The sequence below is a fragment of the Anopheles arabiensis genome, chromosome 3 (assembly GCF_016920715.1).
Source record: "Anopheles arabiensis isolate DONGOLA chromosome 3, AaraD3, whole genome shotgun sequence".
Taxonomy (NCBI): domain Eukaryota; kingdom Metazoa; phylum Arthropoda; class Insecta; order Diptera; family Culicidae; genus Anopheles; species Anopheles arabiensis.
This window is the reverse complement of record NC_053518.1, coordinates 34,744,939-34,766,073: the sequence shown is the minus strand read 5'-3', so window position 1 is coordinate 34,766,073 and position 21,135 is coordinate 34,744,939. Positions and strand designations below refer to the sequence as shown.

At 48.1% G+C, this 21,135-nt stretch overlaps 4 protein-coding genes across 6 annotated transcripts; 2 read left to right on the top strand and 2 right to left on the bottom strand.

The window, feature by feature from the left end:
* The first annotated feature begins 467 nt into the window (after positions 1 to 467).
* LOC120903821 (cytochrome c oxidase subunit 7A1, mitochondrial) lies at positions 468 to 1,249 on the top strand. The gene is made up of 2 exons (XM_040313459.1): positions 468 to 669; positions 882 to 1,249. Exon 2 carries the CDS (start codon positions 905 to 907, stop codon positions 1,127 to 1,129), a length of 225 nt encoding a protein of 74 aa, XP_040169393.1. The 5' UTR covers positions 468 to 669; positions 882 to 904; the 3' UTR covers positions 1,130 to 1,249.
* Positions 1,216 to 3,421, bottom strand: LOC120903820 (putative protein TPRXL). Its single transcript, XM_040313457.1, has 4 exons — positions 2,985 to 3,421; positions 2,766 to 2,922; positions 1,748 to 2,305; positions 1,216 to 1,658 (listed from the first exon to the last, which is right to left on the bottom strand). Exons 1-4 carry the CDS (start codon positions 3,126 to 3,128, stop codon positions 1,432 to 1,434), a joined length of 1,086 nt encoding a protein of 361 aa, XP_040169391.1. The 5' UTR covers positions 3,129 to 3,421; the 3' UTR covers positions 1,216 to 1,431.
* Positions 3,422 to 3,570: 149 nt separating this feature from the next.
* LOC120901203 (vesicle transport protein SFT2C) lies at positions 3,571 to 4,785 on the bottom strand. Its single transcript, XM_040308910.1, has 3 exons — positions 4,442 to 4,785; positions 4,207 to 4,358; positions 3,571 to 4,132 (listed from the first exon to the last, which is right to left on the bottom strand). Exons 1-3 carry the CDS (start codon positions 4,634 to 4,636, stop codon positions 3,862 to 3,864), a joined length of 618 nt encoding a protein of 205 aa, XP_040164844.1. The 5' UTR covers positions 4,637 to 4,785; the 3' UTR covers positions 3,571 to 3,861.
* A 488-nt stretch (positions 4,786 to 5,273) lies between these two features.
* LOC120902464 (major facilitator superfamily domain-containing protein 1-like) lies at positions 5,274 to 9,293 on the top strand. Of its 3 annotated transcripts, none has more exons than XM_040311219.1 (7): positions 5,274 to 5,481; positions 6,021 to 6,275; positions 6,609 to 6,885; positions 6,951 to 7,685; positions 7,750 to 7,862; positions 7,938 to 8,037; positions 8,109 to 9,293. In XM_040311219.1, the coding sequence occupies exons 2-7, from the start codon at positions 6,041 to 6,043 to the stop codon at positions 8,266 to 8,268; spliced, it is 1,620 nt and encodes a 539-aa protein (XP_040167153.1). In that variant the 5' UTR covers positions 5,274 to 5,481; positions 6,021 to 6,040; the 3' UTR covers positions 8,269 to 9,293. The 3 variants fall into 3 exon arrangements, 2 of the variants coding, with proteins under 2 accessions (XP_040167153.1, XP_040167152.1); XM_040311218.1 differs by having other exon boundaries at positions 5,275 to 5,673; XR_005739418.1 differs by lacking the exon at positions 5,274 to 5,481 and having other exon boundaries at positions 6,041 to 6,275; positions 8,109 to 8,411; positions 8,504 to 9,293.
* Positions 9,294 to 21,135: the final 11,842 nt, after the last annotated feature.

Below are 21,135 nucleotides of genomic sequence, written 5' to 3'. Positions count from 1 at the left end.
GATCCTTCACTCACTGTGGAACAATTATTAGGTGCAAAGCTTCTTACACCCAGTTGAAGGATAATAATCCGAAATTCAAAGTGTCTGTTAAGCACTGTTAAACAAACAAAAAACTGGATTTTTGAATAATTTCCAACAAACTAAAGATTACTCAACCGAGCACGTGGTTCGTTTCAAAACCGTTCCCGACTGACCCCTAACTCACGAAACAAATGCACCGAAACGCTATCGATTGTTAAAAAAAGAAGAAACGATTGAACCCTTCTAAGCATCTTAGCATGATGATGCACCACCAGCTCCCTGTACAATGCAATTGGCAAGTGCATTTGGGCGATGAGCAAAGTGCTCGCTGCACTAACAGGGCGTGCTAAAAATAATCCACTTCGGGCTGTGCACAGCTGAGTGGTGGTGCTGTGGACACGAACGTTGCTTTTTTTTGTTATTGGCACACATGGCATGACAGTTACCACCAGTGCATCGAAGCAAGCCCCGCTGAAGCCGCTCTTCGGTTGCTAGGACACCGATGCCCCTTTTCTTCCCACTCGCTGACAGTTGAAGGAGAGTCGGTGCATTTTGATCCATTTCATCGGCAGCCGTTACCGTACGTTGCAAGGAGCAAAGGAAAGTCAAACGAAACAGTTTGATCGCTTCGTCCGCAGACTCACGCAGGTAAGGGGTAATTGATTCCGCAGTGGCCGCTATTGGTGATAATGTGCGCGAGTGCGTTTAATTAAGCCCAATGTTGCACGTGTGTTAATCGGGAGGAAAAGTTGGCATGAAAATGGCAACTACAACGACGCGTGTTGCATAATTTTTCCCTCTCGCAGTGAAAAACTTCATCCCGTTTCACCGTTTTGTGTGTGTTTGTTTGTTTGTTGCAGATCTAAAGCAGTAACCATCCACCATGGGTCACCATCCCGAGCCGCCAGTGATGATTTCGGACAAGCTGCCGGAATCGTTGCGTAAGAAGATGCTGACGTTCCAGGCGAAGAACGAGCTGCCCGTCTTCCTGAAGGGTGGTCCGGCCGATAAGGCCCTGTTCGGCATCACGGTCGCGCTGTGCGGTGTCGGCCTGCTCGGCATCGTCAAGCTGGTGTACGATCTCGGATTCGCCAAGAAGAAGGCATAAGAAAAAGCAAAAAAAAAAACGAAGCAGGCTGGGGAGGTCGGGCGTGTGTAGTGGTGTGTTTGGACCAGAGATGGAAAAACCGGGCGTAACATAAAATTTGCGTTTTTATTCCCTTCAAAACCCAAAAAACGTTCAATGTAACTACCGTAGAAAGATCCACGGAAAGAAAATGGCGCCTAGGCACTCTTTTTACGTTATTACCGATTTTTAGAAGAAAAAAATCACATCCCATCCCAATCCGCGGCTGGGCTCAGCGCATCCTAAGACTAATCTTCTGCCTGCTACGTGTGTCAGTCAAGCGGTCACTTTTCCACATTGCTCGAGTGAAGCTTCTCGATCGAGAAGGACAGCTGTTCCAGCTTTTGCACCAGCTTCTTCATATTGCTTTGCGCTTGCAGCTCGTTGTCGTTGTTCGGGTTGTTGCTGCCACCGGTAAATGCTTCCGTCATGCCAAGGTCAAAGTGTAGCTTGGCCAAACTTTCCTGCTGCTCCCGTATGCTGGTCATCTGCTCCATCGTGCAGCCGGAACCTTTCGAAAGGAGGGGGGGGGGGGGGGCGAAAGAAACGGTTTCGGTTAGTACAGGGGTCGCTTGTAATTTATTCCAGCATCGCTCTTACCGAACGCCTTCAGCTTCCCGGAATGGAAGTCTTCCAGCAGCCCGAGCAGGGCCCGCTCCATGTGCCGCACGTCGGGTACCTCTGATATGAAAGAATGGTGCTTTAATGGACGGGACGAGAAATTGTGCGTCTTTGCATTGAGCGCTATTGAGCTGCCCGACGTGGACGTGGACACGCCGGGATGGGCATTAGGGTGGTGACGGAGCTTTGTACCACCAGCACCACCACCACCACCACCTCCCCCTCCTCCAACGCCACTACTGGCGGCCGAGGGCAACGAATCGGGCGGCTTCGGGCGCTGGTACTGTGACGGTGGAGATTTCAGCAACCGAGCGGCGGTTGCACTGTTGCTAGGGGCAACGGATGGCGGCGGTGCTAGCGTTGTTGCTCCGTCCGGGAGATTACTGTTTGTGCTGGCAGAGCTGTTGTTGGCAACGGTGGCCGAAGTGATGTTTGTGGTGTTGGTGGTGGTGGTGCTGGTGGAGGAGGTGGTAGCGGTGGTGGTGGAAGTGGAGGCGGTATTGGCTGTGACCGGAACGCCACCGGTCGGTGTGAGCTCTGCACGGATTCGCAAAACCAACCCACAAGGAACACGGAGACAGAGCGAGAGAGCGAGCGAGACGAAAACATACGGACGGACGGAGCGGGAGCACAACGGGGCACATATACCAGGTGGTGGTGAAAAATGGAACCAAAATCGGGAGCAACAAAATTATGAAAAGGAATATAAAAAAAGAAGAAAAAAGAGGAAAAAGGAAAAGAAATAAATGAAAAAAAAACCCAAAAATCAAGCAGATACAATACAGGAACTAGAATAAAAAGCAAAACACAACACAACAAAACACATGAAACACAAGCGTATGGGAGGGAGCCAATTCAAGCCTAACCCGGAAGTAACTGTGGCTGTGTTTGGGGGCATGCTTGCCTTTCACGGGGACCGTTTAAAGGGGGGCAAAAAGCACCTGAATGTTTGCTTGGCAAGGACTAAATCGCTATCCCGGGCTCTACCTCTACATACCTCGTTGGATTTTCTTCGCCTTCGGTTTGCTATCCTGCGCCTTGCGTTCATTCACGTAGTTGACCTTGGTGGCCAGCGGCGCATCGGTCGCGATTCCCTTCCCGAGCGAGTAGTTGGTGGAGTTTTGACTTCGGCTCGTTTCGCCACTGGAAAACAGCTACAAACGGGGACAAAAACACATCACGAACTGATAAGACGCTTCCGACGACGATGACTCACCTTATTGCTGAGCACGGGCGAGATGGGTGTCTGTACGGATTTGGCCTGCCCGCTCGAGGACAGGTTCGTGATGGTGTTCTGGTCGTCCTCCTCGTCGTTCGACACCAGCTTCTGCCGCTCGACGGCCGCATCGTCACACTCCATCTTGGACTGGAACGCCCTTCTGGCCCTGGTCTTTGTCCGCCTGGTCGTCGTCGTCGTTGTGTTGGCTGTGGTGTGCTCGGGTGTCGATTGTAGTGCTGCGCTTCGCTGCGGGGCGTTGTTGTTGCTGTTTGCTTTAGCTGTACATTTTATCGACAGCCACGAACGGGATCGGGAGGAATTTAAAGATTACTCATACCTGTTCCCGCCCCCTTGTACAGTATCGACCCCTGAAAAAAACAATAGCGCGGATCGACTTTCGCTTTCGAGTTTTTTAATCCCACTTTTATTTACCATCAAACAGCTGTCAAATTTGACGTTTTCGAACGCGGCGGACGGAGCAGTGTTGCCAGCCAGAATTGATTTTTGTGTTTCGTTTGGATGCAATCGTTAAAAATTGCTGTATTCGTGCAAAAAGGTTCACAGAAAAGCATTTTTGTCTTTTATTTTGTTACGTTTATATACGTTGTACGGTTTTATTTGAAAAATACTTTAGTATCGTTATCTGACCGGCCGCAGAAAAGCATGCGGGGAACGCCTTCCCTGCGCCCGGCCCAGCAGGACCTGTCCAAGAAAGTAGTGGGTGTACATTTAACCTAAACACATCGTAATTGTAATCTCTGGCTTACGTACAGCTACAGCTAAACATGATATCACACACAGACAGTTGCGCATCGCAATTGCTTTCTCCATGCAGTATAATGCGTCCTTCTCCTCGCTTGCGCTACGCTACTCCTCAAACTGGCAGCGTGCTGGACACGGAACTTCGGAACATGCTGCCGAAAAACTTGACCCCGCTCATGCCGCCGGGAACAGCGGCCAGAATCATCCACAGCAGCGTGATGATCTGTGCCACGGCGAACAGCACCGTCAGCCCGGTGCTTTGCGCAACCATCGCGAAGTACAGCGTGGCCGTGAGGCAGCACGTGTAGCTGATCGACATGGCGACCCGCTCGCGAGAGAACATCTGCCGGAACATGGCACCGAAGCCGCTCAGAAAGGAAAAGCTACAACGAGATGGGTAAAGGTACATCAATGAGCCCTACACATACACACACACACGCGCGCGCTCTTTGCTTACCTCATGATGAAAAACACACTGCCCAGCGTGTAGAGGAGGGCAAACTTTCTCGCCTTCAGTATCAGCACGGGTATGTAGAACGTGGACACGATCATGCAGAATATCCCGAGTCCCATGCATGTCACGAAGCCGACTATCCGCTGGATTCGGGACTGAAAAAGGCACAAGCGCACACGGTTAGGAAACAGAAGCCCCCTTCTTTTCGTCCCCCCCTCCCTCTTACTGCCCAACCTACCAGCTTGGGGCAACAAGTGTCCTGCGTATCCTTGAGCCAACTGTTTGCCTCCGGTTCCTGGTTGCGGCCGAACAGTTTGCCCATCAGGTCGGGCGTTGGAAGGGAGGGCATTTTGGGCATCTCGAGCTTGAAGTTTTTCTTCTGATTTTCCTGCAGCAGCAGGTACTCGTCGAGATCGCGCTTGAGATCCGCCATGCTGGTGGTGTGGGTCGTTTGTTTGCTTTTGGGAAGAAACAAGGGCAGACCTCTTTTACTGCTGTAGTTTCTAAAAAACACGGAGGCTGCTCGCGCGAGCAGATTCTCACTGCGACACGTATGTTTTGACGTCAACAACAACAACAACAAGCAGACGTGAAGCACCGTTTACACGAGACACGAATGAGGTAGGTTGGGAGCAGAATGTAAACTTTTGTGATTTTAGCGGAAATAATTGATTTTGTTAAACCAAAGATGAAATTCAGAAGAATGAAGCTAGTCGATTTGTTTATACTTTCCTAAGATGGAGGAGTAGTTCATATTTTCCTTCGTTTTTGCATAATGATTGATATAAAATCGCAAACACAGTGTGTACAGGTCCAATGCTGTCAAATCAGAATAACTGTCAAATGTGGTGTTTTGATTGCGTTAGTAATTTGCACTGAAATCACCATCATTTCTATCGAATAGACAAACAGTTTGTTTTAAAATAATTTTGCTTCCATTTTTCAACATTAACTACTCCAAATTGGCACATAAAAACACAAAATAAGGTCAAAAACCCCTCCCATATGGTACAATCGCAACTGAACCGTGTAGTGTAAACGCGCTTTGTTGTGACGAATAGTTTGTTGTGATGAAATTCACACACACACACTCACCCACAGAGAGCTGTGCAAAAGTTGGTGGTGGCCTGTGGAGATAATAAGCGAGGTCCGGCCGTGCGATAGTTTGCTGTCCGATAGAGCATTTAATCGGTGAAGTTGGCCAGAACAGAACGGCCGCTCGGGCTTCGGTGCCAACGCGTTCCCGCAATCGATTAAATCGCCCCGTCTCTTGCGAGTGTGAGTAGTGTGTGTGTGCGTGAGTGTGTGTAGAATAAGGCCAACAATTGTGTTGTGATTTGTGCTGGCAGAGCCAGAGGCAGAGCTGTGTTGTGACCTGTTGGCACTGTAGCTTTCGTTTAACATTTCGTTTATTTACCTATGCAATAAACACTGTTTGCGACCAAAAGTCTCACCTCCACTGAAGGAGAAGTAAGTTGCTAGGGGCCGTGCATTCCTGGGACTCTACGTCACAGAACTGTCCCCCTGGTAGGAGGAGGAGGGGTTCAAGTTAGTTCGCTTCAAACGGGGGGGGGGGGGAATGGGAAACTGCTGACCGAAAAATCGGGGCGTTTTTCTAAACACTGTTTGTTTCCGAGTAACGCGCCCGTATGTGGGTCGTCCCTCGTTGCTTGAATCATTGTGCACTTTGATTGCGTCGGTCACCCGCATCACTCATTTTCTTTGTGTGGTTGCATCGGCCCCCCTGTCTGCCCAGTCAAAGCCAGTGTGTAATTGCTTGTTTCCCTTTCCTTCTCGCCTTTCCTTTCCGTTCGCAGTTCCGCTGTGAGGCAGCAGCATGCCCCGCCAGTACGAAGAGGATGAGGCCCGCCGTCCAATACTGCAGCCGGACACGGACACGGACGAGCCGACCGGAACCGGCAGTGGTCGCTCCCTGACCCGCCACGGACGGCCAAGCGATGACGACGAGCTGGCGGAGCGGTTGACGGGCTGTGGGGCGAGCGCGTGCTGTAATCCGTCCTCCTTTCTGCACCGCTTCCAGGCCCTTATCTTGATGTGTTTGGTCGGTTTCGGTAAGTGCCGCGAGCGACGCAATTTTCCGCCATAATTGGTACGGCGGCCCGTCCCGATTCCACCAGCTGACGGGGCGCGATTACGCGCGCGTACGCCGCTGTAGATAGATAAGCGACCTGTCAAACACTCACCGGGAAGAAAACACACGCATCGAATGTGGGCCGAATGTGATGGTCTAGTAGCACCGTCTTGGAATCGCGTGCCCCGCGTGTGGGCGTCCGTTTTTATCGCGCGGCATGCCCGGAAGCAAACCTTTGACCCCACCATCGCGTAAAGAGCGTTCTGCCTTGCTGCCCCCATTCATTAATTTGTCTGAATACGGTTTCCCACAGGCTCGTACTTCTGCTACGACAATCCGGGAGCGCTGCAGGATACGTTCAAGTCGGACCTTAATCTCACCACCACTCAGTTCGTGATGCTGTACTCGATCTACTCGTGGCCGAACGTGATCCTGTGCTTTATTGGTGGGTTTTTGATGGACCGTGTGTTTGGCATCCGGCTCGGGACGATCATCTACATGTTTATACTGCTAATCGGGCAGCTGATCTTCGCGATGGGCGCCACGATCAATCTATTTTGGCTCATGATTGTGGGACGCTTTATGTTTGGGTAAGAAGGCAAACAATTCCGCTTTATTTCAGTGTGTCAACTCAACTCCTTTTTACGCTTTACAGCATTGGCGCGGAATCGCTCGCAGTGGCCCAGAACAGTTACGCCGTGCTGTGGTTTAAGGGCAAGGAGCTGAACATGGTGTTTGGGCTGCAGCTGTCGTTTGCGCGCGTCGGCAGCACGGTAAACTTTCTCGTGATGGTACCGATCTACAAGTACGTCAAGAGTCTCGGCTACCAGGGCCACATGTGCACCGGGGTGGTCCTTCTGCTCGCCACACTGACCTGCGTAATGTCGATGATCTGTGCGCTCATACTCGGTTGGATGGATCGCCGGGCGGCACGCATACTGAAGCGCAACGATTCGGCCCCGGGAGGAGAGGTAGCGAAGCTGTCGGACGTCCGCACTTTTCAGGTGTCCTTCTGGATGGTGACCGTGATCTGTGTGGCGTACTATGTGGCCATCTTCCCGTTCATTGCCCTCGGGAAGGTGTTCTTTATGCGCAAGTTTGACTTTTCATCCGAGGACGCGAACACGGTCAACTCGATCGTGTACATTATTGCGGCGGTCGCGAGTCCACTGTTCGGGCTGATTGTCGATCGTACCGGGCGCAATGTGCTGTGGGTGTTTCTGTCCGTGCTGGTGACGATTGTGGCGCACGGCATGCTGGCGTTTAGTTATCTGAATCCGTACATTGGCATGATTACGATGGGGTTGGCGTACTCGATGCTGGCCTCCAGCCTGTGGCCACTGGTTGCGCTGATCGTGCCGGAATATCAGCTCGGAACGGCTTACGGAATGTAGGTTTTGAAGGTTTTCTTTTCTATATAGTGAGATTAAAGCTTATTTTGTTCTTTTTTGCAGCTGCCAGTCGGTTCAGAACCTGGGCCTTGCCGTGATTTCGATGATATCGGGAATGATCGTGGATAAGGGCGGATATTTCATGCTGGAAATGTTTTTCATTGGATGGCTCATTGGTAAGCCTTCGTTTTAAATGCCTTTACTGTACTTTTCCCATTTGTTTGATGTGTTTTAAATATTGCTTTCTGTAGTTTCGCTACTGGCCACCATCGTTATCTGGATGTACGACGCAAGCAACGACGGCATATTGAACATGAGCCCTGCGGCACGTTCCCTTTACGCAAACAAAACGTATGACACATGCTCAAAGCTATTACTAGCTCCCGATTCAACATTAAATCTCCTTTGTCGCACTTTTCCAGCTTGCCGCGCATGTCGGGCGAACCGGGCTCGTCCAGCGATATGACCGACAGCCAGCAGGAGCGTGAACGTCGCGCCAAGGATCCGGAAGCGATCCGCAACCGGTACGTAAACCGCGTGCTCGACGGCAACCAAAGCGACACGGAACCGTTGGCTGAGTAAAGGCGTGAGCACCGTCGGTGCAAAACGTCCCATCGAGGGCGTGCTGGCGTCAAACTCTTCCCGCAAGATGAAAACGAAAATGTGCTCGAGCGGTGGAGGCTCATTCCGGTTTTGATGGAGGCTGTGTCCGTGTGCGTCCCCGTGTACGTGTGTATATGTGTGTGCGTGTGTGTGCGTGTTATGTCTTAAATGTCTCTATCCGTCTACGTATGTAAGACTATTCTTATTCTTTTAGATGTACTTTATAGATGATGGTTATTTTATCGAAACTGATTAGCGAATGAGTGCGTGAGGGAGGAATGTGTGAGGAAAGACTTGAAGGCAAGGGCTCGAAAAAAGTGTAATAGCGGGAATGGAAGAGGATGCTCTCGAAAAATGGCCAAGGTTAGTCGATGGAAAAAGTATTAACCGCAAAGAGGAGAACAGCATAATTCTAATCTAAACCATTCTAACGCAAAACAAAAAAGACACTTTAACCACCCAACACTTCCCCTCACTTTTGTATTGTGGTCAGTTGTTTCTTTCCTTCATGTTAGACTGTTTTACAACTATTAGAGTACTGCTACCACAAATAGTGCCAACGATGCCAAAAAAGAAGGAGTTTTTGGAAGGGAAGAAAACAAGTTACAAAATTTAAACTCACACACACACAGAAACTTTACAATAGGTGAAAGGGAAACTGGGTGGGTTGGTTATATTGCATTTTCATTGTTGATGTTATACACACACAGAACAAAAAAAAACGAAAGTTTATGTTTAAGCGATGGCGCCACTACCACCAAACCAAGTGCGCACACAAAGGAGCGTTGTCGCTTACCTGTACCGTAGCATGTGTTAGTTTAGTAGTGGAAATATATATTATATTGCATCGGTACGATGCTATTTTACATATCACAAATATCTCGCCCGGGTGTTTATGAGGCTTACCCGGGCCTAGCTGTGAACTATGTATATTGGCCAGAGAGAGAGAGAGAGAAAGAGTGGCAAAATATGTTCTAATATACACAAATCTATGCAAATGTAAAGTGTGTTGGTCGATGGGTGTTGGTATAGATTGAAGAGAAAATAAGAAATTCTAATTATGTTTCTTATTTATGTTTTTCCAATTCGAATTCTCTCGAAAAACGTGCTTCCCCTCAAATGCCGCTAGATGTCGCTACAGTTAAACACAAAGGCGTTACGCGGTGTTACGCACGCGTTACAAGAAAACGGTTGAGAGATTTGAATTTTAGCATTAACAATTTGCACAAAAAACGTGTAGTTCCATATAATTTACATTTCATAAATTTTTATTCATACATTATATAGCTTATTTAACGTTTTTAAATAACTTTCAGTGTGTTTTTAACTATTCTTTCCCCCGCAGAAATTCAACACCTTTTTCGCTTTGCACACACAATGTTGAGGTAGGACAGCTGAAAAACGATCCTCCCTAACGCGGAACGACTTTAATGGAGGTAGAGAACGGGTAATGAACGTCAGGCAGTTGCCGTTTGCATAATTTACATCGTGTGTGCACACACACACACGCACACTCACTCCCGGCTTATTCCCGACCCCAAAACCACGTCAACTTCATTCAAAAATCTCATGAAATCTTATGATCGACGTGTAGTTTGCGGTTCCCCCTTTCGCTGCGGTTTTGGGGAATGTGCTGCGATCCTCAACTGCACACACTGCAGTTGGTGGGCACCGAGGGGTGAAAGCGAAGGGAGTGGGTGAAATTCCACACTCCGTTCTCTTTTCTCTGCCCCCCTCCCCCTTCCCACCGATTTAATTCACTTTCATTCATCAAAAACCCCCAAGGAGATATTTTCATTGCCCGTTTTGGCCGGGGGAAAGGCGCACACGCAAATGCACCTCGAAACTGCAACCTCAAGAGTGCAGCAGTGGTGCAGTGGCACGGTGTCACCCGTGATTCCAAAAGGGTCGATTCCCGGGCCTAAAAATAGAGAGGGGACACACACACACACATAGCCGAGGCAGCAACCCGAACGGTGCAATGGTGGAATAAGTCGCACTTTGTTAGAAATTGCGCTCGTTGTTCCATCAAAAGAACTAACTTTTCCAACTTCCTTGTGAGATGATGTGTGGTGCACGATCCTCCTCCCCCTCGCGCGCTCCAATGCCCTCTCTCATTTCATGCTCCTGCGTGCAGAGTTTCCCTTTTCCACATAGAAAACGCAATGCGCGAAAAATGAATTCTATTATTAATCATTTCTTTTCGCGCAAACTATACCAAAGGAAACGGTGGTAAGAAAGGGAGCGGAATGGAGCGACACCCCCCTCCCCTTTCCTCGATGGTGGGAAATGACAGAAAGGGTTTGATTCATTCAATCAGGAGCAACAGCTGAACGCAGCGCAGCCACACAGAGTGGTGGGGGGTGGTAAAGGATGCTTTGCTGTTTTGAAAATGCTATTTTTAATCGAATTAGAAACATCTAACATGACGCGCGCTCGCACGCGGGAACAAACGTGGCAGTGAAAGGGGGTGAAGAAGGAGAAGGGAGAGGAGAGGAAGGGGCAAACATTTGGTGGTGCAATTTGACAATATATTAATCACTACCGCTGTGGTCCGGTCCGGTCCAGCGAGGTCTCTATGGCACGCTCTTATGACGCTCTATAGGCGTCACATCTCGTTTTTGCGTATGAAATGGACACCCTTCCCCTCCATGGGAAAGGAAAAGAAATGGTTCGCTCCATACAAAAACCCCCCATTCAATATTGACGGATTTAGCGAAGATTTTTCCGTATTTGCTTTGCCCTTCTCTATATTAAGCCTTTTTTCTCACAGTAAAGGCTTAAAAAAGCCACAGCCAGGTGGAGCGGGCTGTTGCACTCAATCATTCTCTCTTGGGAGGGTTTTTTGTTGTTTTTCCATTTTTTGTTGGTCATGATTTTTCACGCCATAAAAGCCCCCCTCACAGTGACTGCGAAAGTGCTGAAAAAGTGCGCGATAAGAGTGAAATGTTTGCGTTGCGGCATATTGCCTTCCTGGTTCCGCGGGTCTACTGTCTTTCTGTTCCAATTTAGAGGATACAGCAAGGAAAATATTCCCCATTCCTTAAAAGAGAGTAGAAAAGGCATCAGAACTCACACAGAAGGTTCAATATTGCATCATGCAAGAAGAGGTGCGATGATAAGGGATAAGAGCGAACGATCGGAAGCATATATTGGAGGTTTTTCTTTAAGAACTCCCAGCCATTTCTTTACTCCCATACAAAGAAGTACGCAGTTGAGGTAGCACATTCCAATATGCAAGTAAGCAAAAGGGGAAGGGATATTAATCTCGCGCTGCATATTGCATGTATGCATAATGAAACGGGATCGCTATCTCGTAACGGCCCTACAGGAGCGGGAGTACACGCTTGGCTGGTTGACGATTCAATAAATTGCATTACACACGCTGCTGTCGCATACAATGTCCCCCGTGCAGCAGTGCTCAATGAAGAGAATGCAGGATATAGAAAAGGGTAGAAAATGGACAAGAGAAAGACTACTGTGTGGGAAAAGCACATTCACACACGGAATACAGAGGGAGAAGTGAAAGCGCTTTCTTCGCCTTCGAAGAAGATGCACTACACACAAACACACGCATGACATAGTAACACGCGGCACAATGGTGTGTACCGAGAAAGAGTCGCAAGAACCCAACCCAACCACGCCCCAAAACATCGGCAACTAGCGATGGCTTTTATGGCTTTGGGCGAACTAAAAAGCGGACGCCTGGTGCCCCGGTAGCATGAAGGAGCACTCCTCACTCGCACCCCCATACACACAATAAGGTGATGGTAGAGAAGGGGTGGGAAAATCAATAACATTTACTTCCCGAACCGCCCAGGACTCTCGAGCTCTTTAGCCCCTCTCTAAGGGATGGCAACACTGCCAAAACACTACCTGCCAAATGCACTTTTGGGTGACTGGTGTGTGAGGCTTTGGGTGAAATGTGGTGTGGAGGGGGAGCTAGGAGACAACATTGTCCTAAACAGCGGCCACAGAGGATCGGCGGGCTCAACAGGCGCGTGTGCTCGCGTATTTGTGTCCGTGTCCGTGTGTGTTAGTAATGTGTGTGTCCCCAACATGTTCTTGGCTGCTGCATTGTGTGGTAAAAGTTTCCACCGGCATCAGCAACATCCAAGCTTCCTTCCAACCGTTGCCATTTTCCCGGAAATCAGATCGGTGCTTTCGTGTGTGTGTGTGAGAGAGAGAGTGAGAGAGAGAGAGAGAGAGAGAGAGAGAGAGAGAGAGAGCGAAAGAGAGCGAGAAAGTAACTGGAATGGTGAGAGTTCATACAGCAAAAGGATGCTTCTTGTGCCTAGCACAACGCTGGAAGGGAAAAGTAGGCGATGAATGCAGCAGCGTGGTGTGTGGAGATCGTTGATTATCGTACCATTCATTGCTATTCTGTCTCTCTCTCTCTCGCTCTCTAGCTCTCTCCTTCTCGCTTTATCTCGCTTGTCTCCCCAGTACCAAGCAACAACACACAAAGCCCCAGCGTTGACTGAACGCTGGCATCCTGAATAAAAGGGAATTATTGATTTTGTGTGTGTTTCCCAAGCCATCTCCCCTAGCCCCAGCCGCACAATCGCTCGCTCTCTCTCTCTCTCTCTCTCTCTCTCTCTCACTCTCTCGCACACATACACATCGCTTTCCCTCGCTGTTCCGTTCTGAGCGGAAAGTCCTAGACACAGCGAGTCCTTCCCTCCTCCTACTACTCCTACTACTCCATCCTGCGCTACCTACCTTTTGGGAGGTTTTGTTGGATTCCAGTTCTCGGGTGTGTTTTGTGCATTCATCAGCTACTCCTCCATTCCCCACCCAGGCAGCCCGTACACAGGACAAAAGAGGGCGGGAGATGGGGCAGATTGTGTGCCGGGCGAGCAGTACCAGCTGAAGCCGGGCCCGGATGAAAAACTGTTTCGGGATGGATGGCCTTCATTGCCTCCCTCTTCTCCCCCGCGCTACCGATCCCATCAAACCGTGTTGCCCCGTTGTTGATGATGTTTGGCGAGGATAAAAGGTTATTCCGTTGTGCTGTGCTTGGGCGGATGGCAGATGTGGTGGGGTGGTAGGGGGTGGGGATTGGGTTGGGTAAAACTTGAGCCGTACACACAACCGTCCCTCAACCGGCACCAGGCGAGCAAGTGGAATGCGGGTGGGAAGGGAGGTCCCTTGTATACACATTGAATTGTAATGAAAATAAACGCTCCGATGTTATTTCTCTTTCCCCGCTTCCCTTTAACTTTTATTCCCCTCCCTCCCAACTCTATTGCATTTCCTCTCTTCCCCCCCCTCCTCTCCGCTTCCCTTCTTCACTTTATCATGTCGTTGCGCTCTCCGCTCTCCTGATTTTCCGTGCCGGTTTGTGGAACTGCTGCTGCTGCTGCTGGTGCCGTGACCAGGATACGACGACAACGAATCGAGCGCCACGAATTTCGCTCGGCTGTGTCCTTCGTATTTTCTCTCCACTTGGGGGTGGGGTGGGGGGAGGTGGATTGCACACACAAAACCCCCGGGGGTTGCAGTTTTGTGGCACAGGACGGGGGTTCGGGTGTGAGTGTGGGTGAGTGGGTTGGGGTATATTTATGGTACAACGATGCTGTTGTGTGTGCTTGCGAGCGAGCGAAACTGCACCGGGCGGGCAACCAGCAGCTTCCAGTTGCAAAGGAGTTATGCTGTTATCCTGCCTGTGCCTGTGTGTGTGTGTTTGAAAGCATTCGCTTTTGTGATCGGGTGGTAAGCGAGACAGAGAGAGAAAGAGAATGCTCTGAAGGGTGGCGGTGGTTTGAGGAAAATAAGAATCGAGAGTGGGTAGAAAGCACACTGTGTGTGTGTGTGTCTGTACACACAAAGCCATTTTCCCGTTTTCTTGTGATCCGAACAACCTGGTAACAAAAGGGAAGCAACGGGTGGCGACAACCGGGTGACCAGATCGGGCTGACTGCTGGTACCATTTGCTGGTACAAAAAAAAAAAAAAACCGGTGACGCACACCAGCATACCATGGTTGTGTTGCTGTTGTGAAGGATGCTGCTCTACAATGCAATGACGATGCCCTTTTACCCCAACGCAAGCCCGACACGAACAGACACCGAACGCCGGGAAGCTTTGCCTTTGTTCGTGTAGCTCTCTCTCTCTCATTCCTTCTCTCTCTCCCTCCCTTTCTCACACTATGTATCTGTGTGTGGCTGCTGCTGCTGTTGCTGCAACTGGGATGCACACGTACAAAAGGAGTGCTGACAGCGTTTTGAATAGTTTCGGGTCCTCCTTCCCCCGTTTTACCTCCCAGCAAGGGGATTGTGCGATGCGCTAACACGCTGCTATTTGTTTGGCACGATTCCGTGCGGAAAGATAATGAACATTTCCCAGTGCACCACCACCACCGATACAAACGCGCACAAAAGGGAGGGATGATTTTCCAACTATGGGAGGGTTGGGAATCGTTTTGCGATTGCTTGTTTCCGGTGAAAGTTGTTCCGGCTGTAGGCTGGGAAGAAAGCAACAAAAAGAAGGGGTTCGATTGAATTTTTGGGCAACAAATATTTTGCCCGCTTTGTTTCGACCTGCGCTTTTGTTTCATTATATTTGGCACAGGTGGAGTTTGTTTTGGTTTTGTGAAAATGCACTTAAATAGAGCTGCATTCAGGGTTCAGTTTCGAGGTTTTCGAGCTGTTTTTTTTCAATTTGCGCCAGTATGAGAGGAAGAAAAGAACTGAAAAGAATGTATATGATACGAGGGGATAGCTTGTTGGTGGTAGTTGTTGTAGAGTAGTTTTAGTAGCTGTCATTTATTCCTTTTGAATGGAATTCTAGACAGCGAACAACACTGATAAAAATAAATGGTATTTCACCGACAAAATATGTTATTATTACATACATTTGTTCTAAAATATAAGTAACTAAATTGTGCTAAATTTATTACATAATTAAGTACTACATTGAGTACTAAATACTACAAAATATTAAGCAGGTTCGCTTCAACATTGATTACATATTTTTTTGCTATTATTCTTATATATGGTCTACTAATTCATGTTTCATTGTACTAAGTACAGGTGTCCCCCGAGATACGACTGTATTTGGGACCGAAAAACTGTCCAAAAGCAAGCCGTAAGTCGAAATAGTAGTATGTCGAATATCTGTGAATATAAAGTTTATAACCGAAAATTGAAGAGTCGGGATGTATGAAATCGTGTATTTTATTCAAAATAATGTTTTATAATGTATAAATTTTACTCCATAACCCGTTTACACGATATAGACATTCAAGATCGCGTAGTTGTGGAATCTTTGGAAATGTGTTTGTAACGGGTATCAGCACAGAAATTAAAAAATATACATATCAAATTCCTCTCAATGACAGCTTTAAACTGTCAAAATTAAAACCGTCGTATTTGCGAATCATCGTAACTCGAGGGGGTCGATACTCGGGGGACGCCTGTATATCAGTATGTTTTTGTGTACTTATGTACTTATCACCTTATTATTTATGCAGATTCTCAAGATTTATTGGTCTGTTTATTAGTGTGCACATCACTGTTTTCTACAAAATCTATTTTATTAATTAAAAAACTTATTAAGATAGGGCGTTTGTCTCTAGTTATGTTTTCTAATTGTGATTTTAGCAATGTACTAAATTTTGTTGATTAGTAATAATTGTTAGCTCGTTTCTTAAAGTCGTTTTTAGTAATATTTCACCTTCTGAGACTCTTGTTACAATTAAAAACGCTATATTTCTATCGTTTGAAAGTATTCTTACAAAAGCATTCCTGCGCTGTAAGTAATCCTAACCGGTCTAGTCATTCCAGACACATTCGCTTCCAATAGCCTCTTATGGAAAGAAAAGGGTTCTCGCACACACACACACACACACTGGCACACAAACACAGTCGGGATGGGCAATGAAAAACGCTTTCCCCAACGAATAAACGGTCTACGGTCAAGCAAAAGGAATGGGCAAAGCTGTAATGTGGATAAATAGCATATCGCTTCGGGAGGTTTACAGGGAGGAAAAACCCATTTTGCAATAATGGAAATGAGCAAATAAAGGCTCGAGAGTGTGTGTACTGATTCCCTTTGGATGCTTTTACATACAAAGAAACACATTAGTGGAAATAGATGTTTTATGTTTTTTTCTCTTATTCTTTAAACTCCAACACCGCCTAGAACATCCATCACTTACTCAGGCAAGATGAGCCTTTGCCACGTTTACAAACCGTAACGTTGAGCCCCATTGTACATTGTACACCGATGGCCGGCGCAACAATGTATTGCCACTGCTGCAGCTGTTTACTAATAAGCAGATCACGGGCAGCAAAAGTCTGCTTCCCTCTTATCACCGAGGAGTCGGCCAGCCCGGTGCTGTATAGAGCACACTTTTTAAACAATCGTTAGGTTTTGTTGCAAAAATAAGGCGGGGAGAATGAATAGGAAACGATTGATTGTACGATTGTACGTACCAATCGAGATAGTAGTAGCGGTGGAGCGCGCAACAGGGCACTGCTAGAACAGGGCACTTCGGTCGAGCTCCGTTAACAACAGAATCGGAATAGGAGATTCTCGTTCTCTCGGAGCACGTGAAGATTGCACCTGTGATAATGCGAGCGGACGGGAGGATGCATCTACGAGTACGGTGCTAGTCGAGTGGGATGATGCTGATGATGCTGATGATGATGATGGATCGATATGGTAGCGATAAGAGGACCGAAGTGTACGTTGCATGCAGTTTAGCTCAAGAGTGCACGGGGCAAGCTCTAGTCTCTTCGCACTTGGGCGCTCTCTTGAGCTAGGGTTTGCGCTACGCAATTGATATCATCGTTTAGGACGGCTTACGGCTCTGATCCCTAAACGATCGCCTGCTGTTGAGGATTTACAAACAAGCTTTCAGTTAGAAGGGCTTTTACTTGGAGCGATTAATTACTGCAAATGCACCCACAGCCACTTAAACCGACTTCTCTTCAGCAAACGCACGCATTAAACGGTCAAAAACTTATCGTCTCCGTGTTCGATTGTGGATTGTGAGTAAGTTCACGAGTAAAGCATAGCAAAAAAAAAAGAAGAAGGAATTGAAACAGGAAATTAGGAACAGGTGTGGAGAGCGGGTTTTATATTTAGCTCGTGATCCAATTAAAAATATCACATTAATTCTTTTCACTCCCTTACCGTTGCCGCTACCGATGGGGTTTGGTTTATGTTGCGATTTTCTGTCCGCTATTGCGTCATCAGGCGTGCTGGATCCCGCAGATAGATAGGGTGTGTGTGTGTGTCTGTCTGTCTGTCGGTATTAAACTCGACGATTCGCCAATACTGTGGGACAATATATACCACCCGAAGGGGGTCGAAAGTACGGTGCTAAAGTAGTAGTGCATTCCACTTGGGGCAGTTTGGGACGTTTTGCGTACGCGCGGTACGGGCAGGATGAATGAATCCCGCTGCTCGCCAGCGGGTCTGGCCGATTTCGGGCCAGTCGGTATCGGGTCGTGCATGGATGACATATTTAGAAGGAACGAAATCGAACGCACAAGAAACGGTCGGGCAGGCCCGGGTGCATTACACTTCATGCGAAAACGGACAACATTCGGCGGGCCTCGTCCGCGGGTCCGTGGATGAAGGCGTTGCGTGCTTAAGCGATGAAAAGGTATTGGAATGAGAGCGCGTGCACAGCTAGTGGAATTAGTTGTCTTCAAAATCTTTACAAATGTGATGCCGCTTTTTTGCTTCTAATATCGCTATCTTCAAGTAGGTGCTTTCCTCACACAAACATGATACGCGGCATGGTGGAGCAAGGTGTATGATTATAGGAGTACAAATAGCACTTGGTGCATTTCATAGCGATGAAGACCTCAAACAGAACTGTAACAAGAACAGTGAACAGGCCAGTATGGGATATAAGGATATTCATTGCCATCTAATCAGAGATTGATAATGAACGAATACTAGGACCGAGAGAAGAGATAAACACTCGATTCTACTAGAATACTGCATGCTAAATTTTCAAATGTTTTTGAGAGTTAAATAATCTTATTAGATGTTCAAAAGAGAGATTAGTGTTTAGCGCAACTGTCAACTGTGCTTAACAATTTTCAACTATGGTATTGTGTTTGAAGTACTGCTACAACCCTTGTAATATGCCTTACACATATCAGGCTGCTCCAACGTGGAATGCAGTGCTATTCTTTGCTACACACACTCTCTCTCTCTCTTGTTGGCCTGCTCTCAACAGAGCAAGTCGGTGTTACATGGTCCGGTTAACAATAATTTTCCAGGATCTTCGGTCCCTGGTTGCAGCATCCCATCCATGTAGACACCCGATCTCCGACAGATCTCGCTTCACCTGATCCAGCCATCGTGTTCGCTGTGCTCCCCTGCGCCTTATGCCGAGCTAAGGATCGCCGTCAAACACCTTCTTGGTGGGGCATGAGTCCGGCTTCCTCATGACATGCCCCAGCCATCGTATCCTGCCAGCCTTTGCCACCGTCAGGATGCTCGGTCCGCCGTACAGCTCAGCAAGCTCGTGGTTCATCCTTCTGCTCGAACACACCGTCCAAACACGCCCAGACCGTTTGCATCCTCCGCTTGGATGGCCCAGGACTCGGGTCCGTAGAGGACCACCGGGCGAATCAATGTGCGATATACCTGATATTTCTCAGACCCCTGTAGGATTCGAACGATTCCGACGTCAAGTTCGACACTCTCACCATGCACTGCACCCCGTTCATGGTGGTCTCTAACAGCCGGATCAACTTCCCAGAGAAGTGGTACTGCTGCATGATGCTCCATAGCTCCTTCCGGTCTATGGTGTCGTAGGCCGCCTTGAAGTCAATGAACAGGTGGTGCGTTGGGAAGTGCGTGCACTTCTGGAGGATCTGCTGTAGAGTGAATATTTGGTCGGTGGTGGATTTGTCTCCAACAAACCCAGCTTGGTGCCTACAAAAAAAAGTACGTAAAGCTTCCGTTTAACGCATAGTTTTATGTTGATGAAGAAGTTTTCTTAATGTATCTATATTGAAGACATAGTACACAGACAATAATGATCGTGGAAATTCAAAATCCACCAGAGATATATCTTGGTACATTCAGGATCTTCTCCTTTTGTTAGGGATAATGTCGTAAATTTGACATGTTACAGACATGTAAGTTTCCTAGACTTGTTTGTACATCGTGATCGAATAGTCATCAAGCCCGTGCCTTGTACCAAAGCCTTGTAAAATCGCGATTCACATCGTTCACAAGACCACCTTGCAATATCTTGGGTATGTTTACTCTTGAAGATGATGCACTCCCGGTGGATTAGGTCGCAAGAGAAACTCAATCTCTTCCCTCTCGCCGAACCTTCCACACAAAAGCCGTAAAGTGCGTCGCCGTGAGTGCGTGCAGTCGTGCCATCGAGACCATCGTGCCTGTCCCTCCGGGCCGGTCGGAATGAAAAATTAGACGATCTGTACATCCAAAACATTACATGTGCAAAACTTTCGCCACGGTCCGCACCCCACCTCGGGGCATACATTTCGGCGTGAAGATCGTGTCACGCATCGATCGCCAACTGCGCCTTTGCCGCGGTGCGTGTTGAGCGAGCGCGACCGGTTGCGTCCCGATGCGCGTAGGTAATTAAATGACATTTCCGGTTCAAGCGGACTGTGAATTATGAATGGCGAATGGTCCGATCAGTGTGTGTTTTTTGGGGGGGGGACTGGGAGCAGTGGTACAGTGAAGGTACATCCCGATGTTCATGCAACCAGTTTGTCTTCCGTGATTTCCCGTCGACGGGTGCCCTCTTTCAACGCTGTTTCGATCGCCTGCGCTAAGGCTGAGGATTGGGGGGGTCTGAGGACTTCCTGGACGCGATGATTATTAGACACTATCGCGCGCGCAATGCGGGGCGCAGACAGTTGCCGCAAGTGACCGTTTCGACTCCGGCGGCATAAATTGCACTCGGGACTCGGGGAGTGCAGGTTTCGGGCATAATTAAAGCGTTTAGATATCATGCGGCGTGTCCGATGCGATTAATCAAATACGGCAGGGAAGGAGGGGAGGGAGGGGGGGGGAGAGCGAGATGGACGTTTAGAGATGGTGGAGTATGTAGGTCGACGACGTCTGGACGAGAAGACCCTTGTCAGAATGGTTCGAATCAACATTTGTAATCAGCATACCACACCTGTATTGAAAGTCCGGCCCAACAGAATGAAGTAATCATTACTGGGGAAAACTTTTCTCCGAAGATTCACGGTCCATTCTGTGATACACTCGGGCGTCTTGTTTTGATCTTGTAAGAAACCCTCCCAGCCATCGGGTAAAATCTCTTTGATTGTCACAGACTTTCAAACAACCAAGACGCACTGTCACGAGCGGATGGTTTTCTGAGGCCATGGGTTTCTCTCGGCTCTTTTCTGATGTTGCGGGGCCAAGAAGGAGCACGATGGCAAAAGGCGCATAATAAAACAACGATAGGATTATTTATAATACCTCTTGTTCTCCAAAACCTTCAACGGATCGTTGTACCGTTCGGGCCTTTCATCGTTCGCTCATCACTAAAGCAGCCGGGTCTCGGGGTTTTCTAATTAATTGTATCCTTTCTGGCGTTGCGGCCACCCACCCCTGTACGTCCGTTTTACCTTTGCTTTTGAGTATAGACACACACACACACACAAAAGAAAGGAAAACAAACATCAAATAAAAGAAAACTCATGCATGCGAAAAACTTCCGTCTGTGTTCCGTTTTTTGTGTGTGTGTTGTTTGGGGATTGACAAGGAAGGGCTAGGAGGGTGGAGGACAATGCTGGAAATGGGGAAAAGGGAAGGAAGGGAAGGGCCTGCATTCAGGTGCGGTGGGAGTTGTTCACCCCTAGACAAACTTGCAAAGAGATTTCAG